The following is a 26,051-nucleotide window of genomic DNA, read 5'->3' on the forward strand; positions in this document are numbered from 1 at the left end:
TACAATTATGCAGCCAAAAATGACATGCGCTGTAATCTGGTACATGACTTGTTCCCTTCAATAAATATTTATGCTCGGGGAAGATTCTCAGGCTGTCTTTATGCGACTGTGGGTTGTTAATGAGTGATTAATAGCGTGGACTGCAGGACGTGTAAATGTGCATTGACCAGGGAGGATGGGTGGTGGGACGGGGGTGGGACGGGGGGGTGGGGGGATGGGGTGGGGGTGGTGGGACGGGGGTTGGGGAGACGGCGGTGGGGGGATGGGGGGTGGGGGTGGTGGGACGGGGTGGGAGGGTGGGGGAATGGGGGAGGGTGCGATGGGGGGGTGGGATGGGGGGACGGGGGTAGTGGGACGGGGGGGGTGGCGGGGGGGGGGGGGAGAAGTCCCAGCAATGATCCAGTTTCAGGGTTGCCAACTGTCCAGGATTGTCCTGGAGTCCCCAGGAAATAAGGATGAATCTCCTGGACACTGCAGCGAGCGACTCAGGAGGAAGTTCCGGTTGGATGCGGGAGGTCGTGCGATGATTAACAGCGCTGCGGGTGCACCGTCACCACAGGGACTGCAGCGGTTCAAGGAGGCGGCTCAATCGTTGACAGCTCACCCAAGAGTTGGTACGTCGTGTCTGTAAGGGCCAAGGTCCAGCTTCTCGAGGGCCATTAGGGATGGGCAATAAATGCTGGCCATGCCAGCGACGCCCACATCCCGCGAATGAATAAATAAAGCCTCCAGGAATACGCCGGACTAGAATTGCCAATTCTTGGTTCAATGAAACTCAATGGGGAAATGCCTGAGCTTGGATGGCCCTCCCCTGTACAGCACATCGTCATCAAGTGGAAATGGGCTGGCACCATTTGAACTGAGTGGGTTGCAGTTGCCGGGGTGGTGCAAAGTGCCCACGTAGCAATGGCTCCCTCCTACACTACGAGTGGCTTTCCTTGGAATACTCCCCACCTCCTGGCCCTGGCCAGTGGCATCGGAGCAGGGAGCAAAAGCAGAGAGAGGCCTTAGAACAGGAAGCGACAGCGGCACAGAGGCCTGGGAAGGGAAGCAGGAGAGGGGAATCGGGGACCAAGGCTGAGGAGTGGGAGCAGGGAATGGGAATGTAGTGCCGTGGGATCTTTTATATTTACCCGAGAGGGCAGTCGGGGCCTCCGTTTAACGTCTCATCCGAAAGACGGCAGCTCCGACAGCGCAGCACTCCCTCAGCACTGCACTGGGAGTGTCAGCCTAGGTTTGGTGCTCAAGTCTCTGGAGTGGGACTATGAACCCATGACCTTCTGACTCAGAGGCGAGAGAGCGACCCACTGAGCAATGGGGAGTTCCCGGCCAGTCTCGCGCCTCCTGGTTCGGGGGAGTGTTATGGCCACATCGCTGCCTTCACACTTGAAAGTAGGGGCCGAAGAATTTCCACCCCAAATGTCACTATGGCTATTTGACCAGGGGTGGTGACGTAAGAAAACTACTAGGCACTTGGTCTAAGCATTAAACAAAGCTTTAATCAACTGTTTTCCAACATGGAGATCGAGTTGTGTCCTTCACTAGTTCCTGTTAAAGAATGTCCTGAGCAAGCTGGGCCCATGCCCGAGTATTTATACTCTCCCTGGACAGCGCCACCAGCAGGCCGCCCAGTATTATTTCATAAGTCATTTCCACATGAATGACAAGATTCATGTCAGGTGGTATCCCAGCAAAGTCCAATCCTATCCTTACCCAGTGTTCACACGTACTCCCTCTCCATCAGGGTCCCCGACTGGAGATTGGGAGCTGAACCATTGTAATATTCTGGATCTGGTATTTAACAGTTCCACAATCTTCAGAACTGTGATTAGGTCATTGGTGGAGTATTAAATGAGGTAAATGCCTTTTGAAATGTTTTTCTCTTCATTGTCCTGTGTTCCCACACACAAACTTTATGGGGGAAAGTTTACCTTAAGCTACCCAGTGGTAAACGGATGGGATTGGATTGACTTCAATGGAACGTGAAATTGGACGGCCGACAATCTCGTTAGTTTCCTGCCGGGCGGGTTGCGTTAAAATGACTCCCCCCTCCCCCCCCGGTGTCTTTTACCCATCTGTTCCTGAATTAGAATGGGCGGATTGGGTGCCATTACCGTGCGATCTCGATACCATGCGCTGTGTTGGTTTCCGTCCCTCCTCGCTGTCCAATGCTCCTTGCGGCTTTGACGACATCGGTGACAGACTTGTAGTCCCTCAGCTCAAACTCGTGAACGGCGGTCTCTCCATATTGCACGATTCCCAGCTGCGGAAACAAGTACAAGTGTAAGAACACGGGAAAAGCATGGGACACACTCCCCCCGCCCCCCCCCCCCCTTCCCTCCTGGCGAGATTCTCTCCGGGCCTTCCCTTCCTGCCGGCTGTCTGGACTTCCTCTCCCTCCCGCCAGCCAGCTGCCGCTTTCCGCCTGTTCCTGGCCGGCGGCATGTAGCCAAGGTCTGGGAACCAAAATCCCCCACAGCCTGAAATCTAGGCCCGCAAGTGTGTTTTGCACTCAATCCTCCATTTGCCTACCCACAAGTTAGGGGTTAAAATCGACTCCAGTACATCAGTTCGACTGTGTAATTTCGAGACGTTCCCTTAACACCAGTCTCAACGCCGCAAATGAACAACATGTTAGATCCAGACTGTACATACCAGTCTGCAAGCTGTCGTTTGTAAGCAAGCAGTAAGCTGCTGTATGTGAAGTAGTTTTAAATAAGAACATAAGAAATAGGAGCAGGAGTAGGCCACATGGCTATTTCTTTTTTTATTCATTCACAGGATGTGGGTGTCGCTGGCAAGGCCAGCATTTATTGCCCAACCCTAATTGCCCTTGAAGGTGGTGACGAGCCACCTTCTTAAATACAACCGAGTGTCTCGCTAGACCATTTCAGATGGTAGTTACGAGTCAACCACATTGCTGTGGGTCTGAAGTCACATATCGGCCAGACCGGGTAAGGACGGCAGATTTCCTTCCCTAAAGGACATTAGTGAACAAGATCGGTTTTTACAACAATCCGGTAGTTTCATGATCACCATGACTGATACTAGCTTTTTATTCCAGATTTACTTAATTAATTGGTGATTTAAACTCATGTCTCCAGATACATTAGTCCAAGCCTCTGGATTACTAGTCCAGTAACATAACCACTGTGCTACCGTCCCCCCATTCTTTATCAATAAATCCCGCTTTTAATGAACCCTAAAGCATAAGAACATTACAACACTGACTGATGCGCTGTATATTTCCAACATTTTCTGTTTTAATTTGCAAAAACAGTTATTCAAGTTAAATCTGATTCTTTGTAAACCGGTTCAGTATTTAAAAAGGGGTCTTTATGGTAAAGTTCCTTCTTGAACTTATTAATCCAAATTAAGAATGTGAAGTTTATAATCAGTGATATTTCTTACTGGGTGTTGCAGTGAGTTTAACACACTTTCCTTGCACCCTTGGGATCTGGGTTAAAATGTCGCCAAATCTCACGGGTTGAAAGTCTCCATACTCTGCCAGCTATTGTGGGGTTTTCTTCCGTAATTTTTCCCCTCCTTGCCTGAAAGAGCTGGCAGATACAGGGGCAAGGCTGGGAGCACTCCTGTATCTCGCCCAGGTGCCCATTATGTGTGATCCCAGAGAATGAGTGTCGATGGGCAATTTGATTGTGATCCAGTTCTCCTCATCCAACACCCACACACACCCACTTTCGAGGAGCGGGGGGCGGGGGGGGCGGTCGCTGGCTAGTGATTAGAAGCAGAAACCTTGGCTGATTTTCCTATGGTGCTGAGGCCAACATCGGACAGCATTGTGGGAGCCACTTCACCACACGGATTGCAGCGGCTCAAGAGGAAGGCTGCTCACCACCACCTCTCGAGGACAACTAGGGGATGGCCAATAAATGTCGGCCTTATCAGCGACGCCTGCATCCTGAGAATAAATAAGAAAAGAGCTCCAAATGTCAGCCTGGCTGACATCCACAAGCTCAGCATGGGTTAGAGATCGGACCAGGAATTCTCCGAGCACATCGGACTCAGTACCACCTTGCTGAGATTCATCAATCTCAGTCATCGAATTATACAGAATGATACAGCACAGAAGGCGGCCATTCGGCCCATCGTGCCCGTGCCGGCTCTTTGAAAGAGCTCTCCAATTAGTCCCACACCCCCCTGCTCTTTCCCCATCGCCTTGCAAATTTTCCTCCTTCAAGTATTTATCTAAATCCCTTTTGAAAGTTACTATTGAATCTGCTTCCACCTCCCTTTCAGGCAGCGCATTCCAGATCACAACAACTCGCTGCGTAAATTTTTTTTCCCTCATGTCGCCTCTGGTTCTTTTGCCAATTACTTTAAATCTGTGTCCGACCCTTCTGTCACTGGAAACAGTTTCTCTCTCTCTACTCTGTCAAAACCCTTCTTGATGTTGACCCCCTCTATCAAATCTCCCCTTAACCTTCTCTGCTCGAAGGAGGAGTCCTTTATGCCTGCGAGTTACTCATTGTAACAAGTGACTTGTCCCATTCTATTGATGAGTCAGACTCTACACTGGATTAACTACGAGCAGGAACATCTCGTGCTCATTGGCTGCTCACCCGTATCTGGCCGGGTCCAATGTAAAATTTCTTCAGAATGTTTATAAGGAAGTTCTGGACTTCGTACCAGGGATAAATACTGTTGGAGCCATCTAAAACAATCACAATGTCCATGTACGTCTCGCAACCTATGGAGAGAAGCAAGTCAAAGTCAATGGCCGCGTCCTGTGTGTTGGTTAATCAAATGTCTGACCTACAGGCATGCTTCTTCAAGCCGAGCATCTATGTATCATTCCCTCCGACTGAAAGCAGATTATGCGACACAGGCAGGAAAGCTGTGTTCCTTTTAACTACTGAAGCATGCATGCGAGTCGAAAGCAACAGGGATGCTCATCATACGCTGGATGGTGGGTGCGAAGGCCCGGGCACTTTTGAAGTTGGAGCTGATCTTGCAGCAGATCCCAGTGCTGTAGTAGGAGCTTCCGCACTCGTGGGACCAGAGCGGTCCGCAGGTCTGTGGAGAAAGCAGGAAGCGAGGAGAAAAATGAGCACTTGGGCTGGAGTCCTGACACTTTGTAAACTTTTACAAGACGTCTCATTCCCTGCTAACCGCTGCACGCCTGCTATCATTAGGCGCTGAATTTGCTGCAAGGGATATATTGATGCACCTGGAATAAGCCAAATGCCACTGTTGCCCCTCCGACAGTGCAGCACTCCCTCAGGACTGCACTGGAGTGTCAGCCTAGATTTTTGTGATCAGGTCTCTGGAGTGGGGACTATGAACCCACAACCTTCTGACTCAGAGGCGAGAGTGAGTGCTACCCACTGAGCCACTGGCTGACTCACTAAGTCGCCTCCATGTCACCAAACAGGAGCATAAATTTGCATAACAACTGCCTTTGGGCACCACTAGTACAATAACCGTACAATGAGTTCAAAATAAATATAAGAAGTCACACAACACCAGGTCAAAATAAATAGACATGCCCATTGGAGCGACAGAACATGAATAACAAATTACATTATAATATCATTGTAAGTGTCTAATTGGGTTTAAGGCCTGTGATTTTAATGAAGGGCTTTTACTATTGCTTTGATTGCTGGAATGGACCCAACTCCAAGGCATTTCCTTATTTTCTCTCGTCCTTGAGAGAGGGAAAAAAACAAGAGACATTCTGGTATAGATGCAGGAGATTGTGATCCCCAGGAGGAAGGTCTAGAGATTGCAATCTCTCGTATGAGACTGCCACTGAGTGCAAGAGCTGGTCAGCCCCCTTTAATCTGCAGGGTTGCCTGAGGCTGAGGTCTTCCCCCTGGCTTCTACCCAGCCATGTAGAATAGCTCACTGGAGCAGGGCCCTCATTGGAGTCTTGCCTTTGTGTAAATACGCAAGGGATCCGGAGGCTGTGCAGCATTGGCATATCTGGCCCTGCTTCTCACTACATCCTTCTGTCAGTACGGCCGGCAAATTCCTCGGAGCCGCTCCCGCATCCCCCCCCCCTCAGCCGGCGTTACTTTGCCGGAACCGCATTTCCGCCGCACGTCCAGTGGAGTAACACCGGCAGAGCGGGAGCAGCTTGGGGGAATTTCCCAGCCTGTGATTTTATTCAGGAGTAATCTTCAGGAATTGTTTTATTTTATTATTGGGTAAAAAAAAATAATGTAAATCCATGGTCAGAGACCGTGAGCAGTTATCGTTAAGAGTTCCATCTATACGGAGAGACTGCCTAAGGTCAGTGCCAAAGAAGGTCATTTTTTAATATGATATGTGAGGAGGCATCACAGCCCAGCCCAATCCTGATGGGCACTTTTCAGTAGCAGTAACTGGTTAGTGACCAGGAGCAGAAACCCTGACCGATTGTTCCTCTCGCTTGACCACCCACCCCTATCGCCAACCCAGCTGATTCAGCACAGACTTTTCTCAATACAACAACAACTTGCATTCATACAGCGCCTTTAAAGTAGTAAAATGTCCCAAGGGCGCTTCACAGGAGCGGTTATTAAACAAACTTTGACACCGAACCACATAAGAAGATTTTAGGGCAGGTGACCAAAAGCTTGGTTGAAGAGGCAGGTATTAAAGAGCATCTTAAAAGGAGGAGAGCGAGGTGGAGAGGTGGAGAGGTTTAGGGAGGGAATTCCAGAGCTTAGGTCCTCGGCAGCTGAAGGCACGGCCGCCCCAATGGCGGAGCGATTAAAATCGTAGATGCGAAAACAGGCCAGAATTGGAGGAATTATGCAAGTGGTGCGACAGCTATTGTCTGCACAGCAAGATCCCACACCAAGCAATATGAATGTCTCGGGTGTTGGTTGAGGGAGGAATGTTGGCCAGGACATCATTAAAACTCCCTGCTTTGATTCGAATCAGACCATGGAGCCTTTCGCGCCCACTGGAGCAGGCAGACGGGACCTTGGTTCAACGTCTTATCTGCTCTCAGCTGGTATCTCCGGCCATGCAACACTCCCTTAGGACTGGGTTGGCGTGTCAGCCTGGATTATGCACTAAAGCCCCAGAGCGTGGATAAACAAAGGGGTGAGACTTTGTCCCAGTGAAACTTTGCCACTGTTAAATGTGGCAAATTACTTTTGTTTAATGAAGGAGCCTGATCATCAGGATCCCTTTTTAAACATGAATCAATTCAGAAAGGACAAGGACCAGTCTGGACATCGCATTCCTGTTCATTCTTATCATACAGCACAGAAGGAGGCCATTTGGCCCATCGTGCCTGTGCCGGCTCTTCGAAAGAGCTCTCCAATTAGTCCCACTCCCCTGCTCTCTCCCCATAACCTTGCAAAATTTTCCTTTTCAAGAATTTATCCAATTTCCTTTTGAAAGTTACTATTGAATTTGCTTCCGCCGCCCTTTCAGGCAGTGCATTCCAGATCATAAGATCATAACAACTCGCTGTGTAAATAAATGTCTCCTCATCTGCCGCCTGGTTCTTCTGTCAATTATCTTAAATCTGTGTCCTCTGGTTACCGACCCTCCTGCCAGTGGAAACAGTTTCTCCTTATTTACTCTATCAAAACCCCTTGTAATTTTGAACACCTCTATTAAATCTCCTTTTAACCTTCTCTGCTATATGGAGAACAATCCCAGCTTCTCTGGTCAACTGACTTAACACACACACACACATGGCTGAAGCACCCTGGGTTAACGACAGCATCAGATGATGTTAGTTCAGCTGCCTTACTCGGTCAGAGTCAGGAACCCTGGCAGTTTAAATAAATATTCAACAAGAAAAACAACAGAAGTGGATGGAAAGAAATGGCCTGTGTTGAAGTCAAGCGGATGTTGGAAAACGAATTCTTAACCGCTACCGGTGTGTCTTTTGGTAAAGGCAGCAGCCAGGGTGGCACTGAGGCACACAGACCTAGCAATGCCCCAGGTTCAAACTCCAGCCTCTGCTGAGTTAGCAGGGCGCCAGAGCCAGGGGTGCAGTTCGAGCTGTTACATTCGGCTTCAACTTCCTTTGGACCAGGAAGGGGAAATTTCAGCTAGGATTTTAGTTCCTGATTGCTTATCCAGTGACTCCTACTGGAAATCACACGGGCGTTGTGTAAGATACCTTTGTCGTGTATACCCACATATGTAGGATTAGGACAATAGCAAAATACTGCGGAAGCTGGAAATCCAAAATAACAACACAAAACGCTGGAAAAACTCAGCAGGCCAGGCAACATCCGTGGAGAGAGAAACAGAGTCAACGTTTCAGGTCGAAACCCTTCTTGGTTTAATCTCATATGATTAAAGTTTTAGGTTTCTTTTTACTGAATGAAATGGTTAAAGTTCTTCATTCTCAAGATTATTTACAGTTTGACGTGTCAAGGAACTGTTTTAGCTGACACTGTGGTTCAATCGTTTGCTGAAACACAGGATGTTTTTGTGGTCACTTAAGAGTTAGCCATGGTATGGAACAATGGTTAACAGGATACAAACATGTGGCATTTGTTGTTTTCAAGGAAATATCTCTCTCTTAGGCAGTCCCTCGGAACCGAGGATGATTTGCTTCCACATTAAAAATGAGTTCTCAGGTGACTGATGAGTCCAATGCGGGACCTACAGTCTCTGTCACAGGTGGGGCAGACGGTGGTTGAAGGGGTGGGTGGGTGGGGTGCTTGGGTTGACGTGCGCTCCTTGCGCTGCCTGCGCTTGGCTTCCGCTTGCTCCCGGCGAAGAGACTCGAGGTGTTCGGCGGTCTTGGGCCAGGGATTCCCAGGTGTCGGTGGGGATGTTACACTTTTTCAAGGAAGCTTTGAGGGTGTCCTTGAAGCGTTTCCTCTGCCCACCTGGGGCTCTCTTGCCGTGCCGGAGCTCCGAGTAGAGCGTTTGTTTTGGGAGTCTCGTATCGGGCATGCGGACAATGTGACCCGTCCATCGGAGCTGATTGAGCGTGGTCAAAGCTTCAATGCTGGGGATGTTGGCCTGAGCAAGAACACTGACGTTGGTGCACCTATCCTGCCAATGGATTTGCAGGATCTTGCGGAGGCAGCGTTGGTGGTACCTCTTCAATACTTTGAGGTGCCTGCTGTACATGGTCCATGTCTCTGAGGCATACAGTAGGGCGGGTATCACTGCTGCTCTTTAGACCATGAGCTTAGTGCCGGGTTTGAGGTCCTGGTCTTCAAACAGTCTCTTCCTCAGGCGACCGAAGGCTGCACTGGCACACTGAAGGCGGTGTTGGACTTCGTCGTCGACATCTGCCCTTGTTGACAGTAGACTCCTGAGGTATGGAAAGTGGTCCACGTTGTCCAAGGCCTTGTCGTGAATTTTGACAATCGGGGGGCAGTACTGTGTGGTGGGGGCAGGATGGTAGAGGACCTTTGTCTTACGGATGTTTAGTGTAAGGCCTATGCTCTCGTACGCTTCGGTGAAGGTGTTGACAATGGTTTGGAGTTCGATCTCCGAGTGAGCGCAGACGCAAGCGTCGTCTGCATACTGTAATTCGACAACAGAGGATGGGACGACCTTGGACCTGGACTGGAGGCTGAACAGTTTCCCGTTTGTTCTGTAAATTAGCTCCACTCCAGTGGGGAGCTTACTGAGGGTGAGATGGAGCACTGCAGCAAGGAGGATCGAGAAGAGCGTTGGTGCGATGACACAGCCTTGTTTGACCCCGGTTCGTACGTGAATTGGGTCTGTGGTGGAACCGTTGGTCAGGATCACGGCTTGCATGTCGTCGTGAAGCAGGCGGAGGATGGTGACAAACTTTTGAGGGCAGCCGAATTTGAGGAGGACACTCCATAATCCCTCACGGTTGACAGTGTCGAAGGTCTTTGTGAGATCAAAGAAGACCATGTACAGTGGTTGGTGCTGTTCCCTGCATTTCTCTTGTAATTGACGTGCGGTGACGATCATGTCCATTGTATCCCTTATTGGGCGGAATCCATCTTGCGATTCTGGGAGGAGCTCTTCGGCCACTGGGAGAAGGCGATTGAGGAGGATTCTTGCGATGACTTTCCCTGTGGCAGACAGCAGTGAAACTCCTCTGTAATTACCGCAATCGGACTTGTCACCTTTCTTGAATTGGTCACAATTACGGCGTCTCTGAGATCCCCTGGCATGCTCTCCTTCTTCCAGATAAGAGAAATGAGTTTATGAATTTGCGCCAGTAGTGCTTCTCCGCTATGCTTTAGTGCCTCGGCGGGGATTCCATCTGCTCCTGAGGCCTTGTTGTTCTTCAGTTGTCGGATGGCCTTTTCAACCTCATGCCGGGCTGGGGTTGTGCTGAGATGGTGGCGGGTAGCATGCTGTGGGGTGGAGTTGAGGACACTCGCGTCGAAGACAGAGTCGCGGTTAAGGAGATCTTCGAAGTGCTCCTTCCAGCGGGCACTGACTGCCTCTGTGTCCTTGATGAGTACCTCTCCGTTCTTGGCCTGCAGTGGGGTAGGGCCTTGGGTGCTTGGGCCGTAGATGGTCTTGACTGCGCTAAAGAATCCACGCACGTCGTGGTTGTCGGCTAGCTGCTGGATCTCCTGCACTTACTCCACCCATCCTCTGTTCTTTAGGTCGCGAGTTTTTTGTTGGACCTCGGCCTTCAGGCGTCTGTAGAGCTGCTTTCTTGCTCTCGAGTTCTGTTGCTGTTTCCAGATCAGGAATGCCTTGCGCTTGCGGCTTATTAGCTCCTGGATCTCCTGGTCGTTCTCGTCGAACCAGTCTTGGTGTTTCCTGGTCGAGTGACCGAGCGTCTCTTCACAGGTGCTGATTATGGGGGCCTTGAGTGCAGACCTCTGCACTCAAAGCCTCCATAATCAAGGAAATATACCCTATTGAGGAGTCTCGTTCAATAACACCTGTCACTGATGATTGATTGTTACTGAAGTTGTTTCGTGAGAATCCCACTATAAAGATTCCAAGCTTTTCTGTACAATTTGTCGAGAAAATCAGCATTGGAAGGAGTAACAATGAGTTCTCTGCCCAGGGAAAGATCACACGGTTGTATGTTTTATTTCTATGTATATCTAATGTTTATAAATATTGGCCCGTAATTTCTGATCGGAGGCTTCCTGCGTGCAGATGCCTCCTATCGGAAAAAAAAATCTACGCCCTTACCTGAGGGCTCCCGCGGTCCGGACACTTCCGCTCCTGGGCCTCTCCACAGTCGAAATGCACGGGGCCCACGTATCCCAGGGGCGCAGGCGGTTCGCAAGAGTCCCTGGGATCACGTGGACCAGGCCAGCCAATGAAAGAAGGGAATCCCCCTTCATAATTTTGACAGACCTGTCAAAGTATGAATGGGGATCATTGAAAAAAGACACTATAACATGAAATAATTTTTTAAAAAGCCATCGGCCTAGAAATTGGGTATAGCCTCACTTGGGGCGTTAGAATTGGCGCAGCGCAAAGTTTATAGCCAGACGCAACTTATCGCCACCTGGCGCGATATTGGGTTGCATCACCCCTAAAGGTGATTGAGGCACGAATTCAGGCGTTACACGGGACTCCTAAGGCGCTAAACTTCCGGCGCAACCCAATATCGGAGCGGACGGGCACAGCGCAGGTGCTCTCAATTACTGATGACCACGAGACCTCCAGGCGCCGGCCAGCTCTTAAAGGGGTGGGTCAGTCAGCTTCAGCATCCACACTCGGCACCTTGCAGGCCTCAGAATCGGCGCAGGCCCTTCTCTGGCGCTAAAAACTTGGACCAGATGGAGAAGGTGAGACAGAGAGCAGAGCGCTTCACCAATGAGGCTCTGGAGCAATTGGTGGCCGCAGTGGAGCGCCGGCGAGATGTTCTCTACCCAGACAATGGCAGGAGGCCGAATCATAAGGACTACCAACGAGCTTGGAGGGATGTATGCCAGAGGGTCAACTCCAGCAGCATGGTGACCAGGAGCCCTGTCCAATGCAGAAAGAAATTCAACGACCTCACTCGGGTCATGAGGGTGAGTGTTGTTTCTGCAAACTTCTGCATCCCTTCATTTGCACCTGACTTTATGGCTACAGGGTGGGCTGTGCCCCATTGGCCATCTGCCAGCAAGCACCCATGGCCCTTTCTGGGCACACACATGCACATTTGACTCAAGGCGTCATGTAAGGGCTCTTGCACCATGGGGGGCATGAAATGATCACTCAGGGCATCATGTAAGGGCTCTTCCACCATGGGGGGCATGAGATGATCACTCAGGGCATCGTGTAACATAACTTCCCCTCCTTTCCTCTGCAGTCCAAGCTGGCGAGGATTGGCAAAGACCAGCTTCACACCAGTGGAGGACCTCCACAAGTGGTCACTCTCACGGATCTCGAGGGGAGAGTCCACCAGATTCTTGTAGGACGTCCGAGTGGTCCTGTAACCACTGCAGCTGCCGACCCCATTGTCAACAGCGATGGTAAGGTTCTCACCTTTTACAACTGTCTCCTTCCACTTGTTCCCCCCGCCAGCATGCTTTCTCACTGTGGACCCATGTCATAGCCTTGCCGCAATCTGGCATCCCTTGCTGCCAAGCTGTCCTTTTGCTAAAGCCACTCTTCCACCTCCCTGCTTTCAGATGCTGCATCACCAGCTCGGGAGCCGAGCCCTCAAGCTGCCAGTGCCAGTGCCTCCGAAGGCTCAATGAGAAAATTACTGTCCAACAGGTGGTCAGCAACTCTCTCCAGCAACGATCAGAATGGCCAGCCCAAATGGCTGCAGCTTTTATACTAGTGCTGTCCCCTTTAAATAGCGCCCCCCGAGTCCGAGAAGGGCCTGGGAACGCTCCATCCAACTGTCACTAATAGCGCCAGGCGGAAAGGTTGCGGGCGCCACCGAATATCCGGTCCGGGCCGCCAAAAAGGCGTTGCACACTGAAATGACGTCATGATCTGCCTGCGCCCGCGGGCGCGCGCAAAGAGTTAGCGCCGGCGCTAAAAGGATACTCAATATGGGAGGTGGCGCTATATTCGCTGCGCCCGCCCGACAATTGGGTAACGCCCCAATTCTCGGGCTCTTTAGGCGCTAATCGCTGGCGCTACCAACCGAATTTCTAGGCCATCATGTTTTTAAAATGAGTTAAAATTACATTAAATTAAAGATTTTAAACAAAAATAAAAATTTTTGAGAAAAATAATTGAGGTTTTTTACGGGGCTAAAAATAAACTTACCTTTTTTTAAAAAGTATTTTAAAATTATAATTGAGTGAAATTTAAAAAAAAAAACTTTTTTTAAGCTCTTATGCTGGTAAAAGCAGGCCTTACGCACGCTTTTACCAGGCGTCAGGTTTTTAAGGGATTTCAGTGGGCGGAGGTTCTGCAGAAAGCGGAACTCTCCCCCCGCAGAGGCCCTTCTCCAGGGCAGGCGTCCGATCTGTCAAGAGGATTCTTGACAGATCGGAAATGCCGGTTTTCGGCGCATGCGCTTCGCATGCCTGAAACCGGCATTTCCGATGTTCCTACGTGTGTGTACACAGCGCGTACACACCTCGTAGGGATCGGAAAATAAGAGCCATTGTGGCCTAAAAATTCGGTTGCTTTGCGCCTCCCGTTAGCGTCCTAGGACACTAACGGGGCGCAAAGCAACAAGTGCCTGGGCGCGGCGCCGCCAACGCCTCCTGCGAAATTCAGCGTCATCGCCTTGTGCAGCGCCCCGGCCGCGATCTTTGGTAGCGCCCCCCTGACTTATTGCCAGACACTATGTCCGACAGGGTCAGGGGGGCCTACCTGTGGCCGGGGCAGCGCAAATTAAAGGGGAGGTGCCGGGCGGCCATTTTTGTTGTTGGCCGCCTGCCAGCACCTGCCCCCTCTGCCGTTCCCGGCCTCCTCTGCAAGCCCCCCCCCCCCAGTGGAGTGCCGGCTGCGCTCCGTGAGCCCGGCACTTCTCTCAAGTGCCGGGCTCTTTTGCCGGCACTCCGATCCCTGGTGTCCCAGCTGGGCCCCGGGTCGCGCTGCTCTAGGCTCCACCCCTTTAAGGGGAGGAAGGCCTGCAGTACCGTGGCACGATGTGCCGCAGGGCGTGGCGCTGCGGCATGTAGCGCCGCAATATTCACTCGCAGTGCCCCAAGAGGGAGGCGGGGCGCTTCCAGTAGCAACCCGCTTCCCTCTTGGGGCGCAACCAGTGAATTTCGGCCGTGGAGGTGCTCATTTTTTTGGGGCGCTAAAAGTAGCGCTCCATCGAAGTTAGCACCCCAAAGGGGGTGCGGCTCAATTTTTCCCCCTGTGTATTTGGACTTGGCCTCATACAATAAAAGGATTTTTGCATCCAAAAGCTGGAGTCAGATAGCGAACTTGTTCCAATTGGGATAAGGGTGGTGATCAGGCTTGGCTGTGATGCACTCAGTAGCAGACTAGCCCTTCAACATTCCCTTTCAAGACTCACACAGGAAGTACGGTCACTTGGGCAAGGTACGAGAGTGCAGCTGACGCTGACTGAACTGTTAGCCTAAGAAGGTCAGCACTTTAAGGAGAGGTAAAAACACTGGCGGGAATCTTGTTGGAGAGATTGCTTCATTCGAAGAAAAGCACCTCATGAATAAAAGAGTAATTGTAAAGCAATCAACATCATTTGTCATTGTGGTCTAGTTCTTACAACGTTTCTTCATTTCTGTTCTGAAGCTATTCCTTTGAAAGACATAACATAGAAACACTTGCCATTCCCATTCGATAGCACTGTATCACATTGTCAAAACCTCTCAAAAGCCCGTCACACACTGAGGTAGATCTTGACTTTGTGCGATAGTGTAAAATGGGTGATAGCAGCGAACCGGCAGCCCGCTTCACATCTCTCCCGATGGCTTCAATGGAAATGACACTTGGGAGAGACTCGCTATCACCCGTTCTACACCATCGCACCAAGATCCACCCCAGTGAAATTTCAAGTGCAGTGACCTTTGCGGAGTAGGCAAAATGGCAGCTGTTTTTGCACCAGCAAGTCCCACAAACATCAACAAAATGGGCGACTGGTTAAACTTTTTTTCCCCCGGTGGTGGTGATTGAGAGTTGGATGTTGGTCAGCTCCTCGGAGCGAACTCCCTAATCTTTGAGTAGCATCTTGGGATTCCGAACATCCACCCGAACAGGCTGACAGGTCCTTGGCTTAACGTCTCATCCAAAGGATGGCAGCTCCGACTGGAAACTACATGGCTATTGGGCGAGGACAGGTTCGGGGCCCAGCTGTGGTCAAATACAGCCCTCCCCAAGTATAGTTGTTGAATTGTAGCCAGTAACCCAAATGATTCAATAACCGGCTGATTCTTACAGCCCGTTCCCATGACGTCCAGTGCTGCTGCACTGTAATTGGCTGATTAATCAGTTGCTTTCCCTTTCTTGTTACCCGATCCCATTACTTAGTTAAATTAATTCCATGACACTGATTTAGTCCCATTTGTTCCTCTTTTAATGGACCAAATAAATTAAACAAATAAACTGTAAATAAACCTCTAAAACTTTAAATAAACCTTAGCAAATCAAATTAAAATTTGGTTGCCCAATCCAATTATGCGCTCCAGTCCCCGCGGCGCCCACCGGTCCGGAAGTGTAGTCCCATTTGTTTAGTCTGGAACCAGTACTCTAAAAGGAGCGCTACGCAACACCAACCAACATTTTGAACAGCTGGATGGCTCATATAGACAGATGTGATTGATAAAGAGCACGCTGAATGTACCGTGGATTTCCTGCAGTAATAAAATTAATGGATGGGAAATTGTGTAGGCCGAGATTGGGTGTGGCGACCCCTAGGCTCTAATTCCCATATGCACTGCTATTGCAGGAAGCTCTACGCTGGGAGTGCTGAATCAAAATTGACCCCGTAACACAATTACTATGTAACAAACGATATTAATGAATACTACAGTAGCAGATTTATTTTGTCTTTAAAAGCATTATTAATGGATGCTGTAGATTACAACATGCAGTTTTTTTTCTGTGAGTGCAACTATTTACAGTGTCGTCTTGGCTCAGAGATTTTTGCCTCTGAGTCAGAAGGCTGTGGGTTCAAGTCCCCACTCCAGAGACTTGAGCACAAAAATCCAGGCTGACATTCCCAGCGCAGCACTGAGGGAGTGCTGCACTGCCGGAGGTGCCGTCTTTCGGAAGAGATGTTGCACCGAGGTCCCTGACTGCTCTCTCGGGTGGGTAGTAAAAGATCCCATGGCATGATTTCGAAGAAGAGCAGGGGGGTGGGGTGTGGGGGGGGGTGTTGGTTCTACCAGTGTCCTGGACCAACATCACTAAAACCAGATTATCTGGTCATGTATCTCATTGCTGTTTGTGGGAGTTTGCTGTGTGGAAATTGCCATTTCCTACATAACAACAGTGACTACACTTCAAAAGTTGTTTGTTAGGACGTCCTGGGTAAAAAGAAAGACTTGCATTTCTATAGCGCCATAACTCGACCACCGGACGTCCCAAAGCGCTTTACAGCCAATAAAGTACTTTTGAACTATGAGGAAGGTACGATATCAATACAAGTACCTTTCTTTCCTTATAACAACATTTAAAAAAAACGACAGCTATTTCTTACCACAAAGGAGTGGTCCTTGGGGTTACTGGTTAGCGTCATCCCAAGCCGCATATTGTCTTTATGCTCCGACACAAAAGGGAGGGATACTCTTCCTTGTATGAATAAAATGGCAGTAGATTAGATAAGCTTGAAACCAGCACTGCTTTGCTTTAAATGGATCTTTTCCCAAGTCTCTTTTTAATTCCAATTTTCTCCAAAACTCTCTCATCCAGAGATATGATTAAACATTCACTCCCTCCACCACCAGCGCACCATGGCTGCAGTGTGTACCATCTACAAGACGCACTGCAGCAACTCGCCAGGGCTTCTTTGGCAGCACCTCCCAAACCCGCGATCTCTGCCACCTAGAAGGACAAGGGCAGCAGGCGCGTGGGAACACCACCACCTCCAAGTTCCCCTCCAAGTCACACACCATCCTGACTTGGAAATATATCGGCCGTTCCTTCATCGTCGCTGGGCCAAAATCCTGGAACTCCCTCCCTAACAGCACTGTGGGAGTACCTTCACCACACGGACTGCAGTGGTTCAAGAAGGCGGCTCACCACCACCTTCTCCAGGGCAATTAGGGACAGGCAATAAATGCCGGCCTTGCCAGCGACGCCCACATCCCAGAAATGAATTTTTAAAAATACTGGCTCGAATATTAATTTAAATATAAATATCAGTTTAATTAATTTTTGAACCAAATGATTATAGCCTTTTAAGATCATTTAAGTTTAGTATTATTTGGGTATTATGTCTGTGGGAGATGCAATAAATATCCGTTATCATCTATGTTTTGCTAAACGAATGTATGTATTTTTTCAGGCCATGCGTCTCATGTTAAAAAATAACCCATCCAAGCAACCATTCTTCACCGCCTAGATAGCGCTGTTGACAGGCTATTCGACTGTGGATGGCCGAGCCTTTTTTTAAATTCATTCGCGGGATGTGGACGTCGCCGGCAAGGCCGGCATTTATTGCCTATCCCTCATTGCCCTCGAGAAGGTGGTGGTGAGCTGGCTTCTTGAATACAACCGAGTGGCTTGCTAGGCCATTTCAGAGGGCAGTTAAGAGTCAACCACATTGCTGTGGGTCTGGAGTCACATAATAGGCCAGACCGGGGAAGGACGGTAGATTTCCTTCCCTAAAGGACATTAGTGAACCAGATGGGTTTTTACGACAATCCGGTAGTTTCATGGTCACCATTACTGATACTAGATTTTTATTCCAGCCAACTCCTGTCCTCGCCAAGTGCACTTTTTTGGCAGAGGGTAACTGGACGGGTGATCATGAGGCAGATTTCTGGCTAATTTCGCCTCCTCTGTAGCCTTGGGGCACTGAGACCTATTGTAACATCTTAACATCACGGTCAAAGAATTGTATCTGGGATCTTTAGGTGGTTTAGTACCACACAATGCGGTGCACATGATCCCTTTGGGGAAAACCATCTCACGTTACTGGAGCTATGAGTGAGCGTCTTCTACTTTGAACCCCTGCGAACTGATGTCCTCCTCCCTTGGGGTGGCCCAGTGATCTAGAACTGGAACTGTGCAAAGTTCCTGGGCCATTCATTTTGACGAGGGATTATTATTCAACAAAAATCTGCCGCTTTACAAGAATTAAAATACAATACCTAGGTTAAGTTTCCCACATCCGTAGCTTGTCTGGTTTTTCACCGGACACCGGTACACATCTCCGGTCTTTTTCTTTCCAACACCAGCCCACGGCGCACCAACTAGAAGCCTAGCACAGAGCATGAGAAAGAAAACAGATATATCTGGATTTTGAGAAAATGTTACATAGAATGTACAGCACAGAAACAGGCCATTCGGCCCAACTGCTCCTCGCCGGTGTTTATGCTCCACACGAGCCTCCTCCCACCCCTCTTCATCTCACCCTATCAACATATCCTTCTATTCCTTTCTCCCTCCTGTGTTTATCTAGCTTCCCCTTAAATGTATCTATGCTATTCACCTCAACCACGCCCTGTGGTAGCGAGTTCCACATTCTAACCACTATCCGGGTAAAGAAGTTTCTCCTGAATTCTCTGTTGGATTTATTAGTGACTATCTTATATTTACGGCCCCCAGTTTTGGACTCCCCCACAAGTGGAAACATCTTCTCTACGTCTACCCCATCAAACGCCTTCATAATCTTAAAGACCTCTATCAGGTCACCCCCTCAGCCTTCTCTTTTCCAGAGAAAAGAGCCCAGACTATTCAATCTTTCCTGATAGTTATAACCTCTCAGTTCTGATATCATTCTTGTAAATCTTCTTTACGCCTTCTCCAGTACCTCTATACCCTTTTCATAATATGGAGACCAAAACCGTGCACAGTGCTCCAAGGGGTAAAAATGTGGTTGATTTGCGCCTCCCATTAGCGCCAGCCACGATCTTCGTTAGCGCCCCCTGACTTACCGCTGGACGCTATGTCCAACAGCGTGAAGGGGGCCAACCTGCGGCTGGGGCGGCGCAAATTAAAGGGGAGGTGCCGGGCGGCCATTTTTGTTGCAGGCCGCCTGCCAGCACCTGCCCCCGTTGCTGTCTCCGGCCTCCTGTGCAGCCCTCCCGCGGGGTGCCGGCTGCACTCCTTGAGCCCAGCACTTCTCTTGAGTGCCGGGCTCTTTTGCCGGCACTCCGATCCCTGGTGGCCCAGCTGGGCCCCGGGTCGCGCTGCGCTAGGCCCACCCCTTTAATAAGGGGAGGAAGGCCTGCAGTACCGTGGCGTGACGCTGCTGCGCGTAGCGCCGCGACATTCACTCGCAGCGCCCCAAGGAGGGGGGCGCTTCCAGTAGCGCCCCGCCTCCCTCTTGGTGCGCTACCAGTGAATTTCGGGCGCGGGGGCGCTAACTTTTTCAGGGCGCTAAAAGTCGCTGGATTGAAGACCAATTTCCCCTGGTTTGTTCTCTCAAGTGGTTACTAACCCGATGCTGCATTTTGATATTGTGAAGAATTTGAGCTGTGTGCAGGTGAGCTCCAACCTTTAACCTCAGGTAATTGGTTTCTGGCATGTTCGGTAGGGTTAAGAATCGGTGCCATGAGCACTTTAGGCATCATTTATCCCGTGTCAAAGTGATGGGAAGTTTCCTGGTAGAGATGTTGCCCAACGTGTTCAGTTCTCCCAAACCGCAGTGGAGAATAACGTTAAATATGAAAATGTCTGCCCAGCAGGATTCATGCTTGGCAAAAACTGATTTGCAGTAGTGTGAGGTGGGCAGAACCGCTCATTTGAGAAGTATGGCATTACGCTGTTGAATTATTGAGGGGGCGATTTTAACTCTTCCCCCGCTGCCTGGCTGAAACCAGAGGGTTGTGAATCTTTGGAATTCTCTACCCCAGAGGGCTCTGGAGGCTCAGTCGTTGAGTATATTCAAGAATGAGGTCGATATATATTTGGACGCTAAGGGAATCAAGGGATATGGGGATGAGGTGGGAAGGTGGAGTTGAGGTAGAAGATCAGCCAGGATCTTATTGAATGGAGGAGCTGGCTCGAGGAGCTGTATGGCCGACTCCTGCTCCTTTTTCTTAGGATTTTATGTAATATAGGTCAACTGATCAGACATCTTGATAAAACAGCTAGTTTCCCTTTAAGTAATTTTCGAAGGAAGAATGTTCTTTTTTTGTAAACCAGACTGAGGCCCAGCAACAGTTAAAAAAAAATCTAAATCCAATTCCCTGTTGGGAAACATCCATGGAGAGAGAAATAGAGTCAATGTTTCAGGTCAAAACCCTTTGTCAAGACTGAGTCCTGACGAAGGGTTTCGACCTGAAACGTTAACTCTGTTTCTCTCTCCACGGATGTTGCCTGGCCTGCTGAGTTTTTTCAGCATTTTCTGTTGTTATTTCGGATTTCCAGCATCTGCAGTATTTTGCTATCCCTGTTGGGAAACCTCCTCAGCTTAAAACACACTCGACTTTCCAGCACCGACTGGATCAACAGGTTTCCGACTGAGAGCAGCTCAGGGCAGCATCAGGCTTTGTATCTTATAAATAGTTCCTGCTTGGCATCTGAACCTAACTTAGAAGTTGAAAGATATATTTCCAGAAAAGATATTGGACGCCATCACCTCAGCTGTATAAATACAGGGGGACCCAAAAGAAATAATTCTGAGCATTAGAATGTCCAGAGAAACCCTTATTTCACTTAAATAGCTTACCAAGAAATTCTGTGTAAAAAAGACCTGCATTTCTATAGCGCCTTTGATGACCGCCGGATATCCCACAGCGCTTTACAGCCAATGAAGTACTTTTGAAGTGTAGTCACTGTTGTAATGCGGGAACGCGGCAGTGAATTCGCGCACAGCAAGCTCCCACAAACAGCAATGTGATAATGACCGGATAATCTGTTTTTGTGTTGTTGGTTGAGCGATACCTCACTGTGTCCCCCCTCGCTATGTGTCCCCCCTCGCTGTGTGTTCCCCTCATTCTGTGTCCCCCTCACTGTGTGTCCCCCCTCGCTGTGTGTTCCCCTCATTCTGTGTCCCCCTCACTGTGTGTCCCCCCTCGCTGTGTGTTCCCCTCATTCTGTGTCCCCCTCGCTGTGTGTTCCCCTCATTCTGTTTCCCCCTCACTGTGTGTCCCCCCTCACTTCGAAAGAGCCAGCATAGACTCGATGGGCCGAATGGCCTCCTTCTGTGATTCTATGATTCTATGACACCTTATTGTAGAGTGAGTGATTATGTTAAACGTTATTAGGTTTACATTTATCTATACTCCTTAGAATCTTAAATACCTCAACAAGATCTCCTTTTTCCTTCAGTGTATTCTACATTCCCAGTTGTGTTACCTCTTCTCTCATTTGACAACGTCAGCCGTGGCTCAGTGGGTCGCACCCTCGCCTCTGAGTCCGGAGGTCGTGGACTCAAGCCCCACTCCAAGGACGTGAGCACATAATCTAGGTTGACATTCCAGTGCGGTACTGAGGGAGTGCTGCACAGTCAGAGGTGCCGCCTTTCAGATGCGAAGTTAAACCGAGGCTTATGAAATGATGAATGTATTGCCAGAACAACAACAACTTGTATTTATATAGCGCCTGTAATTTAGTCAAATGTCCCAAGGCGCTTCACAAAAGCATTATCAAACAAAATTTGATGCTAAGCCACATAAGGAGATATTAGGGCAGAGCTTAGTCAAAGAGGCAGGTTTTAATTAGTGTCTTAAAGGAGGAGAGAGAGGTCGAGAGGTGGAGAGGTTTAGGGAGGGAATTCCAGAGCTTAGGGCCCAGGCAGCTGAAGGCACGGCCACCAATGGTGGAGCAATTAAAATCGGGGATGCACAAGAGGCCAGAATTGGAGGAGTGCAGAGATCTCGGAGGGTTGTTGGGCTGGAAGAGGTTACAGAGATAGGGAGGGTCTAGTCCGTGGAGGGATTTGAACACAAGGATGAGAATTTTAAAATCGAGGCAGGAGAGTAGGAAGGTCGAGGAGTGCTGAAGGGTTGGGGTAGGGATTTGGGAGGGCAGAGAAGGGAGAAATGAAAGGAGGCATGACGACAGGGGAGAAGTGTCTAGGAGGGGTAAAGCAAAAAGAAGTAAAAAAAGGGGAGGAAAATGTGGAAATAGAAGTGATGGGCTCGGGCCTGGAGTGGCAGCCAAAACGCTGTAAGATTCGAAAATTTTCATTGATATAATCACACAAGATAACAGGATTAATTATACAGCTTTATTGACCAAAAGAAGCTTGTACAGATAAAACCTTTGAAAAAAAGGGCATACAAAATGGCCACCGGACCTCGTGATCAGTTTCTTGGACCATTTGATTTCTGTTACTGCAAGCCAGACAGGCTTGTGGATTGAGAACAGTAAGCCCGCGAAAGCCAGTATCGGGAAACCGAAACTCAGGGAAATGGGCATACATATTCAATTGGATTCTAAGTACAAGACAGTTTCAGGCAACAGGATGGGGCCCATCAAGATATGGGCGGACAATGAATGAACACTTAAACCCATTTAATGTACAAAGGAAAAACCGTTTAACAGCCATCAAGGGAAATCTCCAGACCGATCAATATGCGAACCGAGTTACGGTGACAAAGTAAAAGACATTATCGGCCAGGAAGGCCAGTTAAGCTATCACCGGCTCCCGTTACAAGACAAAGCGCCCCTGCAGAGATTTCTGCCCGCCAAAAATATTACAAAGACTGGACTATGATCTGGCGGGAGATAAGACTGTCCCAAAAGAGTATAATTATGGATTTGAAAGTCCATCAAGGAACACACACACGGGAGGCAACGCTTCACCTCGACGGCTACGTTTCATTCGTAGGACGATTCACTTCTTCGGTACAATTCGTAATTCTCGGTGACGACGAGAAGACTTTGGCTGGGAAGTCAGCTCGGCCAGGCAAGGCTCGACTACGACGGGAAGACGAAGGAGGGTGGCCCGGGTACTTTTGTCAGGAGATCATCGACGACCCAGGCCGAAGGAGAAGACACCCTCTGGAAAACCGCCGAGCCAGGCGGGAGCGAGAAATAAAAAGGACACTCCGGGCCTAGCACTTCCGTGCCTCAACATCCCATTCGCAGTTTTTCCATACTGGACTCTCCCTGTGCATCCAGTTATTCAACATCACATCGGTGGCAGAGACTCCCCCATGTATCCAAATCCACAACAGCTTTAACTGATCCATCCTTGACGAGCGCTCATCAAGGCTGTGTCCACTGCCTCATCGCCTGAGAGAGAGAGAAAAACAAGCTGCGCCAGAAGTTTCCAAATCCACGTGACGACGGAAAGCTGTGCCAAATAGGCTGCGAACCCCCTCTTTTTGCGAATCTGAAAGTGGTGAGCATGATCCCGAGTTCCTCAAGTCGAAACTTAGTTTAGGTCTAGGGGAGGGAGAGGGTAAGGGTAATCGTAATGTGTTTCCCCTTTTTCGATGTGCCGTGTGTTTCCCATTTCCATGGAATCAAGTTTATAGATATGTGCATGCTTGTAGTCGCTCTAATTTGTGCTTCTGATATGTATTTTATAATGCTGCAAACTGTTTAATAATAAAAGCCTCCATTTCGTGCTATTCAACCTGGTCTATTGAGTCTTTCTCTGCACTACATTTCCCTGCACCTAAGTCCAAGGTCTAGAACCGTAGGGGAGAGTGGGTCGAACCACTCAAGGGTAATTATTGCACGAAGCCTGGTAGGAGACCAGAACGAGCAAGAGAAACCCCCTACAGAAATGGCGACCGCGGCAGGACCTTGGCAGCAGGAATGTAGCGTGTTAGATCAAGGTTTAAATCAACGAAATGTGATGGATGAGAGGATAGCGGATTATGTTTTTGGGAAGGTGAGCCTTACAAAACAGTGGATATCTGACCTGTTAAGAGATAGGCGTCTGCTAGACGCAGCCATCAAGTGGACAGAAAACAAAGAGCATAAGAAATTGGTAGAAAAGGCGGTCTGGCTGATGTGTTACAAGAAGCAAGTCCAGCTTTTGGACCAGGTCGTTGTAGCACAGACAGCCCAGATAAAAGGGCTGCTCACAGAAGTAGAGGAAAAGGTTGCGGGAGGTCAAAAACTGATTCAATCGCTTAACGCACTGAATCAGGAACGCCAATCCGTAACTCACCGCCATGAGACCCGGATAGAGTATTTGGAATGTCAGGTCATTGAGGCCAAGGCCAGTGAAGGTAGAATGAGAGAGAGGTGTTTCCGCCTAGCCAAGCAGGTAGCGACACAGGAGGAAAGCATCTTGGGGGCCAGGGCAGCCTATAAGATGGCCATGCAGGATAGGTCTGAGAACACCGACCATAGCGCTTGCCACCGGGAGCTAGAGGACCTGAGAACGGCCCTAGCAAAGGCAACCGGCTTGGTGTGTCTCATAAACCCGCCAGCAAGCCAGCTACTGTTAGCCAAGGAATCAACAAGACCAATTCCACAGGAGACAGTTAGGGTACCAACCCCCGAGCCCTCAGCACCTCCCGCCTATACCGAGTCTTGGACTCCAGGGGAGGAAACGGAGAAGTCAGACACAGGGGTTCTTGAGGTAGAGCAACACCAAGTAGTTGGGTCGGGACCGGCGCCGATGTGTCCCACGCGACACCAGAGGCTCGGTCCGAACGAAGACAATGGCGATGACGGACCCCTCGTGAATCAGATCATAATGCCCCATAGCGCACGACAGCTAAGGGAAATGATAAGTCACATCCCAAAGCTCTCCGAGTCAGGAGATCCCTCCGTCCATTTTAGGGACGTGGAGCAGACCGCAGCAGTTAATGACTGCGACGGGGTTGAACAGTCCAAAATGCTGCTGTTCTCCCTGGACAGCTCGCTCCTCCAGTGTCTCCCTGACGAGAGCAAGAGAGGGCACAAGGCGTATGAGGAGTTACGGGATGAGATCCTGGAGATTATGGGGGAGGGTGACGGAACTCCGTTCCTCTGATTGGAAAGGACGGTACAGCTAGAGGGAGAGCCCCCACGGGTTTTCGCCGGAAGGTTGTGGCCAGTGTATCGGCGCAGCTGCCCGGGCGGGCCGGACCGGAACGGGCTGAATGATCACCAAAGGGCTCATTGGCTCCGGTGTCTGGTCACCAATTGCTTGCCGCCGGTAAGGGAGCAGGCCAAAGCATGGTTCGACCCCACTAACCCCCGCTCCACGGAGGAAGTAGTACTTGATCAGCTCACGATAAGTTACAGGAACAACAAGAGTAGGGATGTGTCTTCCTCAAAAGGAAAGGTGCATGAGGCGAGGCCTGCAGCTCCTGCTAAAAAAGAATGGCATCAGGAGGGGAATCGCGCCCCCCAAGCCAAGAGCAGTTGTTACGGGTGTGGAAAGGAGGGTCATTGGCGCCGGGACTGTAGGAATCCGTGGAAGGATAATAGAGGGAAATTTCCCGCAGTCCAAGCCCAAGCCCAGACCGTTGCCTCAGCACCAGCTCAAAACCAAACTGTAGCTCCTGCCCCAGCACCAGGAGCTGGTGCAGTTGTGGATCCCGCTGCGATTGAGTCAATCATACAGACAATGCGGTCTCTGATGACCTCGCGGGGGAAGGTGGCAGTCGTTAACAACCCTGTTGCTCCCCCCAGCCCCAACCGCAGCGCCCCAATGACTGAAGCCCGCGCAGCCCGTCTACCTGTGTCCGCTCCGTTATGACGCGTGGAGAAGACCCGTTGTGGAGATGGAGGTGGAGAAGGAAAAGGGTAGTTACCTGTTGGATACGGGAGCATCATGCACCGTGATCCACACGGCTAAGCCTTTTGCCTCACCTCTATCTACCCAGGCTCCATTCTCAGTAGCGGGTTTCACAGGCAGAGAACAGGCTGGCGCGTACTCCATCCCGCTCTCCATTCATTTGGGAGCACTCCACACCACATGGACGTGCATCCTATTGAAGTGGAATGAGGGGGGTGGGAAAGGCATCCTCGGGGCTGATTTCTTGGTGGAACACGGAATCCTCGTGGACCTTAGAAATCACTGTCTCTGGGGAGCCGAGAATGGGTTAGGTAAGGTAGTTGTGATCCCAGGGAAGGGAGAAAAGGGGACCCTGTGCACCATGAAGCCGTCAGGGGGTTACGACCTCGAGCTTCTGGTCGCGGACGTCCCAACGGACTTGCAAGCGTTTGTGTCGGACAATCTGACCGCGTTTGCCACCCACAAGCACGACTGTGGGAGGGTCACCGGG

General features: G+C 49.8%; 1 protein-coding gene across 1 annotated transcript in view; it reads right to left on the minus strand.

Moving 5' to 3' along the window:
• Nucleotides 1-26,051, minus strand: part of LOC147099952 (integrin alpha-11-like) — a 181,354-nt gene that overhangs the window by 91,905 nt on the left and 63,398 nt on the right. Inside the window, exons 3-7 of the mRNA XM_085968480.1 lie at nt 18,072-18,181; nt 16,457-16,548; nt 4,923-5,037; nt 4,584-4,711; nt 2,115-2,263 (exon numbers count right to left, since the gene is read on the minus strand). Coding sequence (XP_085824606.1) covers nt 2,115-2,263; nt 4,584-4,711; nt 4,923-5,037; nt 16,457-16,548; nt 18,072-18,181 — 594 coding nt within the window. The remainder of the gene's footprint in view (nt 1-2,114; nt 2,264-4,583; nt 4,712-4,922; nt 5,038-16,456; nt 16,549-18,071; nt 18,182-26,051) is intronic.

Source organism: Somniosus microcephalus, chromosome 27 (genome assembly GCF_052327205.1).
Source record: "Somniosus microcephalus isolate GS21.2 chromosome 27, FLI_Smic_1.0, whole genome shotgun sequence".
NCBI lineage: Eukaryota > Metazoa > Chordata > Chondrichthyes > Squaliformes > Somniosidae > Somniosus > Somniosus microcephalus.